This window comes from Symphalangus syndactylus, chromosome 6 (genome assembly GCF_028878055.3).
Source record: "Symphalangus syndactylus isolate Jambi chromosome 6, NHGRI_mSymSyn1-v2.1_pri, whole genome shotgun sequence".
NCBI classification, from domain to species: Eukaryota; Metazoa; Chordata; class Mammalia; order Primates; family Hylobatidae; genus Symphalangus; species Symphalangus syndactylus.
Window position 1 is genome coordinate 128,788,801 of NC_072428.2, and position 9,497 is coordinate 128,798,297.

Sequence of the window (9,497 nt, forward strand, 5' to 3'; positions counted from 1 at the left end):
AAAACAGAGTGCTCCTGGCCAGATCAAAAAGCTTCCCTGATCTTTTCCTATCAAAACCCTAAAACTTCTCAAACCAACTGCTGTGCTTGGTTCTGACTTCTCTTTCTGCCTGAGCCATTTTCAGCACATGCATTTTACTGAGCACCATAATATTTTTCCCTTCAATTCAACCAGCACTACAATTATTCCACCCAAAATACTCCCCCGCCCTCACCAATGGCCTAGCCATGGAACAGAAACAGAGTGATTTACTCAGATCCCAGGCCAGCCAGTTTCCAAAATGGAAATTTGAGGTTCTGAGGAATGGGCCCTTTAGTAAATCATCCCCACGTGACCACCTCAAAGAAGTCTTGGGTTTTCTTCAGGAGGTATTTCAGTTCCGTCAGTTCTAGGAAGCTTTGTTTCAAGGCCTGCTGGTTCTGGTTGGCTTCCTGTAACTCTCCTTCCAGTTTTTCTAGAACAGTCTATGCAGGAAGGAAAAAGAAGGTAAGCCAACAGAAAGTGCTATGACATTCCTGAAATACATTACCCACAACAGATGACTAAAAAAAAAATCAAAGGAATCAGCACATAACATGATTGCAGACCCTAATACACACGCACACACACACACACACACACACACACGTGTGTGCTCTCTTAAGAGTTCCATCACCAAACGAGAGGATTAGGAAGCACTTGGAGGAGTGGGTGGCCACTTCATGGAGAAGTCAAGACATTTTGGCAAATCATGCCTCTCCTCATTTAAAACACTAGGCCAGGCCGGGTGCGGTGGCTCATGCCTGTAATCCCAGCACTTTGGGAGGCTGAGATGTGCAGATCACTTGAGGTCAAGCGTACAAGACCAGCCTGGTTAATGTGGCGAAACCCCATCTCTACTAAAAATAGAAAAATTAGCCAGGAATGGTGACGCATGCCTGTAATCCCAGCTACTCAGGAGGCTGAGGCAGGAGAGTTACTTGAACCTGGGAGGCAGAAGCTGTGGTGAGCCAAGATCAGGCCACTGCACTCTAGCCTGGGCGACAGAGCAAGACTCCATTTCAAAAAAATAAATAAATAAAAATAAAAATAACTTCAGAAACATGAAACAATATGGAGTCTTAAAATAGAAAATGATGGGCCAGGCACAGTGGCTCAGCCTGTAATCCCAGCGCTTTGGGAGGCTGAGACAAGTGGATCACTTGAGGTCAGGAGTTCAAGACCAGCCTGGCCAACATGGTGAAAACCTGTTTCTACTAAAAATACAGAAATTAGCCAGGCATGGTGGCACATGCCTGTAGTCACAGCTACTCGGGAGGCTGAGGCAGGAGAATCACTTGAATCTGGGAGGCAGAGGTGACAGTGAGCAGAGATCGCACGACTGCACTCCCACCTGGGCAACAAAGCTTTTTTTTAGACTCTGTCTCAAAAAAAAAATATATATATATATATACACACACGTATGTATATATGTATATGTATATAATATATATATGAAATGATGAAATAGCAAGTTGCAGAAGAATAAACAATCTAGTTCTATTTAGAGAAAATTTTTTAACATGTAAAGCTATACCATATGTTATTTAGAAAATTTAGAAAAATAAATGTAATAAAACTATGAAAAAATAAAGAAAAATACAAAAGTTAGGATAATGATGATCTCGAAGGGAAGAGGGGAAAGGAGATGGAGGAGGGGTGAGGAGGGGCACGCAGGTTTTTATGAATGTCCCTGTGGGTACCGTTATCTTACACAGGGCAACAGACACATGGTGTGTGCTGATCCTTACTTTTTATACCTTACATGTTTTATAAAAATTCTACTAATTCAATTTAATGTTTAACAAAAACAATAACAAATCCACACTGAAACACACAGGAGTAAAACTATAGAACAAAGATAAAACCTTAAAGGCTATCAGGGAAAAAAGGGACACATATCCACAAAGGGGTGATAATTGAACCAGTAGCAAATATTATGAGAAAAATTTAGTGAATATGTGCCTTGAAGTGTTAAGTGTAACTGTCATCTGTAGCTTGCACACCAAGGGGTAGTGGGGAAGGGTTGGCAGGTATTACAGAAAGACAGGAAAGGGAAGGGAAGTAAAAAACAAAAGGAATACTAACCAAAAAAGCCAGTGAATCAGAAATCACAATAAATGGAAATGGATTAAGGTCACCTATTAAAGAAGAGATTATCATGCTAGTTTTTAACCCATCTAAAAGACATTGTTAACAGAGTTTTTTGTTTTTGTTTTTGTTTTTAAGACAAAGTCTCACTCTGTCGCCCAGGCTGGAGTGCAGTGGCACAATCTTGGCTCACTGCAACCTCCACCTCTTGGGTTCAAGCGATTCTCTTGCCTCAGCCTCCCAAGTAGCTGGGATTACAGGCGCGCACCACCAGGCCCGGCTAATTTTTTTGTATTTTTAGTAGAGATGGGGTTTCACCATGTTTGCCAGGCTAGTCTCGAACTCCTGACCTCAAGGGATCCACCCACCTCGGCCTCCCAAAGTGCTGGGATTACAGCTGTGAGCCACTGCGCCTGGCACAAAGAGATTTTTTTAAAACAATAAAAAATGATAATCCTGTAAATGTTAGCTCTCCCTGAAATGCTTAGTATTAGACAAAATTGAATTACTATGGAAACTTTTAAACACACACAAGCAGCGCGAATCCCATCCGCCCATCATCCAGCTTCAGTTCCACTCCATTACCTCCTGTCTCGGAGAAAGCCATTACCCTGAATTTTGAACACTGAATATAATGACACAAAGTTGGGGGAAAAAGTAAATGTTCATTTCCCAATCATTTCCTCTATCCACTTAATGATGCCATGAAAATAATGCTGCCATTACTATACACAATGGATATATAATTATATGAAAGTATAGCTGCATGAGAATAGAGCCTGAAAACAAGGAAAAGTCAGGGCAGTTTCTGCTGGGATGGTGGTTTTTTCCCTCCCCCCTGAATTAGTATTTCCTCTAGGACTGTTATAAAAGCCTCTTTAGAATCTCAACAAGGCAGGGGCCCAGAGCCATTGGTGTACTCTTGCCAAAGGATTCAACTCTCTAGGAATGTCGGGGGAACACAGCTAACTGCAGGATTAGTCAAATCAATCAATCAACAAATCAATCCCAGTGAGCAATGAGTGGTTAAAAGATATTACTCTCCTACTTTTATGCTGGTGGTTTTTGTTTTTGTTGTTTTTGAGAGAAGGTCTCACTCTGTTGCCCAGGCTAGGGTGCAGTGGCGTGAACACAGCTTACCGCAGCCTCGACCTTCTGGTAGCCATTCTCCTGCCTGAGCCTCCCAAGTAGCTGGGACCACAGGTGCACACCACCACACCCCACTGATTTTTTTTATTTTCTTGTAGAGACAGAGTTTCATTATGTTGGGCAGACTGGTCTCAAACTCCTGAGCTCAAGCAATCCTCCTGCCTTGGCCTCCCAAAGTGTTGGGATTACAGGCATGAGCCACCATGCCCAGCCCTGGTGCTGTTTTAATTTCATTTTTACAGCAAATAACATTCAGAAGAAAAACACTAAGGAAAGACTTGTGCACACATCTGATTGCCCCTTATCTATTCCTATAAATTTATGAATGTAGAGCTTTAACACCTTAAAATATCATGCTAGATTTTCTTTTCTTTTTTTCTTTTTCTTTTTTTTTCTGAGACACAGTCTCGCTCTGTCACCCAGGCTGGAGTGCAGTAGTACAATCTCAGTTCCCTGCAACCTCCCCTTCCTGGGTTCAAACAATTCTCCTGCCTCAGCCTCTACAGTAGCTGGGATTACAGGCATGCACCACCACACCTGGCTAATATTTTTGTATTTTCAATAGAGATGGGGTTTCACCATGTTAGTCAGGCTGGTCTCGAACTCCTGACCTCAAGCAATACACCCACCTTGGCTTCCCAAAGTGCTGGGATTACAGGCGTGAGCCACTGTGCCCGGCCTATCATGCTAGATATATATATATATATATATATATATTTTTAATCCACCTAAGAGACACCCTTACCAAAGAGATAAAAGATAAACAATATAGCCCAAAATAATAAATTTCACAAAAAAATAAAAATAAAAAAGGCTATCCACTCAAATTTTAGCTCCCCCCCACCCAGAAAAACTTATTAATATCAGTCAAGATTGAATCTTTTAAACTTAAAATGGTGAAACTCGAAAATGTGTGTGCCTTGGCATGGTTGAAGTCAGCCAAAACTAAACCCAGTTAGATGAATTCCTTTTTTAAGGTACTATAGCCAACTCAGTTTGAAAACAAAAGCAGCACATGTTACCTGTTTAACAAAATCAAGACAGCGTCTATGCTTGTCAAGTTTCAGTGTAATATCAAAGAAGAATATCCATAATTATTTGAAAAGACTATTAAAATATTCCTCCCTTTTCCCACTACTTATCTGTGTAAGGCTGGATTATCTTCCTCTACTTCAATAAAAACAGCACCTCACCAACAGATTTAAAGTAGAAGCAGGTGTGAGAAACCAGCTGTCTTCTATTAGCCAAGCACTTGAAAAATTCACGAACAATGCCACCCTTCTAATGAAAGTGTTTTTGTCTTGGAAAAGACAGTCATTTTTCATTTAAAAAATGTTAGCATGTAATGAGACATTATTGTTATTTTCAAGTGAATTAATACATAAATATTTTACATACTTTTCTATTTTAATTTGTAATACAGTAAAAAATCAATAAACAGGCCAAGTGTGGTGGCTCACGCCTGTAATCCCAGCACTTTGGGAGGCCAAGGTGGGCAGATCACCTGAGGTCAGGAGTTCAAGACCAGCCTGGACAACATGGTGAAACCCCCCTCTCTACTAAAAATAAAAAAATTAGCTGGGTGTGGTGGCACATGCCTGTAATCCCAGCTACTTGGGAGGCTAAGGCAGGAGAATGGCTTGAGCCCCGGAGATTGCAGTGAGCCAAGATCACACCACTGCACTCCAGCCTGGGCAACAGAGCAAGAATCCATCTCAAAAAATATAAGAAAAGGCTCAGCTCTGTGAAGCCTTGCCTACCTGGAATGAGCTGTTCCACTGCCAAGGATAAAATACCTGCTTTTTCAGTTAAGTCCCCCAGGGTCCTCCATGGTCTGGCTCTGCCTACCTCTTTACTTCCTCTCCCAGCCCTGCCCCTCATCCCTGTCCCCACCACCTGCTCTATAAGCCCTTGGAGGGCACAGTCATGTTTATTTCTCTCTAAGGTACCTTGCACGTGGCAGGTATTCAGTGGTTTTTTTGTTTTCTGTTTGTTTGTTTGTTTTTGAGATGGAGTCTTGCTCTGTTGCCCAGGCTGGAGTGCAGTGGCACAATCTCAGCTCACTGCAACCTCTGTGTCCCGGATTCAAGCGATTCTTGTGCCTCAGCCTCCCAAGTAGCTGGGATTACAGGCACCTACCACCACCCCCGGCTAATTTTTGTATATTGAGTAGAGACAGGGTTTCACCATGTTGGCCAGGCTGGTCTCGAACTCCTGACCTCATGATCTGCCTGCCTCGGCCTCCCAAAGTGGTGGATTACAGGGGTGAGCCACTGTGCCCAGCCAGTATTCAGTGTTTTATAAAAGACAGAAGGGGAAGGAAATAGAGAAGGAAAGGAAAGAGGGAGAGCCCCACCAGCTGAAATGTCCTTGAAAACTGCAGTCTTCTCCCAGTTGACCTACAGAAGCCAGTCAGAGAAGCAGCCTCCATCTGGAGTGGGTCCAACTCATCAGCTGCTTCCCACCAGACAGAGATTAGAAAACATCCCATTATGCCCACACTCAGCCCATTCAGTGGCACCAGGCAGACAAGACTCCGCTGCCTGTAAGAATCAAACGCCCACAAAAGCAATCAACTCCTCAAAGTGGGCTAAGCTTCCCTAGGGCTGTGCTGAGAAAGGAAAACAGCTGTCTCCAGATCAGCAGGTGTGGCTCTAAAAACTGCACACTGGGATTTTCCTGGGGCTGTAACCCTGAGAAGGAGACGACCATGCAAGCCTGCCTCCCTGCCTTCAGCAACCAGGTACGGAACCTGCAAGTGGCTCTCAGGGCCTTCAAAGAGACAGGCTTCACGACTGTCCTTACCTGGGGAGGCCAGCAAAGTGGAGAACTTACCTCCAGGATAATCATTTCCCGTGGGAGCGGGGTCAGTGGGCTTTTCTCAAGCAACTGAACTGCAATCTCATTTTGCATCTCGTCTTCCAGAAAACCTGAAGAATGAAAACCCACCAGAAACCCCAAGGTGATTGTGTTTTCTCATAACTAAGAAATGAAGTCAAGCAAGACATGTGCCTTTCACTCAGCTCAGCTACCTGAAGTGTCCTAGGAGCTGCCACAGCACCTGGATCCCACCCGCAACCTCCCCATTCCCTCCAGGTGGGCCTCTGGGACCACCTCAAAAAGTACTGCAAATAGGGACACATTTGTTCGTTAAGTCCTGCAAACTACTGACCCCCTGGCCAGTTCACATTTGAACAGTAAGCAAAAAAAAAAAAAAAAAAATTGGCTTACGGAGGATTCTCTCCAGTGATTCACACCTTCTGACTTCATTCACAAATTTCCTTTGAAAGCTGTTCACATTCATATTTAACTGGGGGAGGGAATCACAAGATACACATTAGTAGCAACAGCTGCCAAGAGATTTTCTTTTTTTTTTTTTTTTTTTTGAGACGGAGTTTTAATCTTGTCACCCAGGCTGGAGGGCAATGGCGTGATCTCAGCTCACTGTAACCTCTACCTCCTGGGTTCAAGTGATTCTTCTGCCTCGGCCTCCCAAGTAACTGGGATTATAGGCACCCACCACCACACCTGGCTAATTTTTGTATTTGTAGTAGAGATGGGGTTTCACCATGTTGGCCAAGCTGGCCTCAAGCTCCTGACCTCATGTGATCCGCCCACCTCAGCCTCTCAAAGTGCTGGGATTACAGGCATGAGGCACTGTGCTAAGCCCCCTTTTGGTCATTTTATTATCTTTTTAATACTAGAGAATGTTGCTGGAATTATCTTAGGAATAGATACTTCCATGCACAACACAGGTGAGTTACAGGCAAAACACACCTTAGTGTTCTTATATTCAATCCCCCAAATGCTTCAACATTCACCCTCTCATTTCTAAAAGAAAGAAAGTCCTGGCCAGGTGCAGTTGCTCATGCCTGTAATCCAAACACTTTGCGAGGTCGAGGCTGGTGGATCACTTGAGCCCAGGAGTTTGAGACCAACCTGGGCAACATAATGAGACCTTGTCTCACAAAAAATTACAAAATTAACTGAGCGTGATGGTGTGCTGAGGTAGGAGGATGGCTTGAGCCTGGGAGGTCAAGGCTACAATGAGCCATGATTGTGCCACTGCACTCCAGCCTGGGCTACAGAGCGAGACCCTGTCTCAAAAAAAAAAAAAAAAAAATTGGACTTAATCAAAATTTAAAATTTTTGTGCATCAAAGGACACTTAACAGTGTCCTTTCACTTTCTTAATAGGAGGTGAAAAAAACCCACAGCATCGGAGAAAATCATATATCTGCCTGAAAAAAGAAAAGAAAAGAAAAAAGAAAGGAAAAGAAAAAAGGAAGAAAAGGAAGGAAGGAAGAAGGAAGGAAGGAAGGAAGGAAGGAAGGAAGGAAGGAAGTCCGCCCTCATCTAAGTTTACCTTATTTCTCTGTCTTGGTTATCCAAATGAGCCTCAAAATCCTCAATGGGGTCATAAAAATGACCAGACCTTGAAGATTGCACAGCTCCATGTAACGTATCACAGTCATCAACAAAACCTCAACTCTCAGCTCAGATCAATAAACGTTATTGAGGACCTGCCTCATATGAGGTCCTGTGTGAAGAACTAGGGACGCAAAGAACGAGATGTGATCCTTCACTGCGGGAGCTTAGCTCTGACCCTGACCTTAGTGAAGAAGTAAAGAAGGACTGGTTTTCTAAATTAGACTAAGAGCTTGGCGAGGGTCTAAACTGCCCCTGGGAAATGATACCCCAATGTCATACTCAAGACAGTCTAACTCTAGAATATCACTCTGGAACTCAATCCCAGGTATGACAACCAACTCTGGACTCCAGAATACTTTGTCCTCAGCCTGTCTAGTCAGGAAAAATAGTTTTTAAGGTCAGAACAAAGTTTGGTAATCTACATGCCCATTGGCTATATACAATGTTTGAAGATGCTATACAAGAGAAAAAAAATTCAATGACATCTAACGTGTAGTGATTGCATTAGAGCTTCAAGACATTTTAGACATTCCTATAGAGGAGACAGTCATGGAGGGAGGGAGAACACCCTCTTGAATGACCTGCCTGGTCATGACAAATCCTAGCCAGAAGCACTAAAACTACAGAATTTCGTTGATTCCAGCTCACAGCTCCTCTCCCTACAAAATGGTTATTGTTAACCATAAAGAAGTGTTGTGCAAGAGTTATCTACTTCCACCCCTGCTTTCCTCTTATCTCCAAAGAACTCAGTACCTACATCTTTGAACTGAACCAATCCGAGCTCTCCGAGCTCAGCCACACAGCAATATGCAGCTTCCACCTGGAGAAACAGTTGTGACAAACACATCTCCTCACTTCGAAACACAGACGCCATCTTGGCCCAGCCTCGGTCTACAGGAGAAAAAGAAAAAGATATTAATATTTAAGGTAATAAATGTGTGAAAACCTTAGGATGAAATTTTTAAGTTAAATTAAAATCTAACAGGGAAAAAAAAATTCCATGAGGAATCACTCCTGATTTTAGGAGACTTTTTTTTTTTTTTTTTTTTTTTTTTTTTGAGACAGGGTCTCACGCTGTTGCCCTGGGCTGGAATGCAGTGGTGCAATTTTGGCTCACTGCAGCCTCAACCTCCCAGGCTCAAGTAATCCACCCATCTCAGCCTCCTGAATAGCGGGGACTACAGGTGTGTAACAGGATGCCTGGCTATCCTGATTCTAAAAATATAAACAAAAACAAGATAGCACTTTATGCCCTCCATCAGATTGGCAAAATATTATACTTTATTTTTGAGACAGAGTCTTGCTCTGTCACCTAGGCTGGAGTGCAGTGGCACAAACACGACTCACTGCAGCCTCAACCTCCTGGGCTCAAGAGATCCTCCTGCCTCAGCCTCCTATGTAGCTGGGACTACGGGTGTGCACCACCACACCCGGCTAGTTTTTTTATTTTTTTGTTGAGACAGAGTCTTGCTGTGTTGCCCAGGCTGGTATTGAACTCCTGGACTGAAGTGATCCTCCCACTCTGGTCTCCCAAAGTGCTGGGATTACAGGCATGAGCCATTGCTCTCACCTGGCAAAATATTTTAAAATATGACTAAAGACTCGAGTTGTGGAGGGTATGAGGAAACAGGCCCTTTTATGCACTAGAATGTCACTCCAGAACTCAGTCGTGAGTATCACAACCAACTCTGGATTCCGGAATACTTTGTCCTCAATTTCCCTAGTCAGGAAAAATAGTTTTTGTCATCAGAACGAGATTTGGTAATCCATATGCCCATTGGGTATATCCAACGTTAATGTGTAAATTCT

The 9,497-nt window shown here is 43.2% G+C and overlaps 1 protein-coding gene across 1 annotated transcript in view; it reads right to left on the minus strand.

The window, feature by feature from the left end:
- Window positions 1–8,579, minus strand: part of ATP6V0A4 (ATPase H+ transporting V0 subunit a4) — a 63,668-nt gene extending 55,089 nt beyond the window's left edge. The window contains exons 1-4 of the mRNA XM_055284171.2: window positions 8,446–8,579; window positions 6,490–6,568; window positions 6,094–6,188; window positions 339–464 (exon numbers count right to left, since the gene is read on the minus strand). Coding sequence (XP_055140146.1) covers window positions 339–464; window positions 6,094–6,188; window positions 6,490–6,568; window positions 8,446–8,562 — 417 coding nt within the window. The 5' untranslated portion in view covers window positions 8,563–8,579. The remainder of the gene's footprint in view (window positions 1–338; window positions 465–6,093; window positions 6,189–6,489; window positions 6,569–8,445) is intronic.
- Window positions 8,580–9,497: the final 918 nt, after the last annotated feature.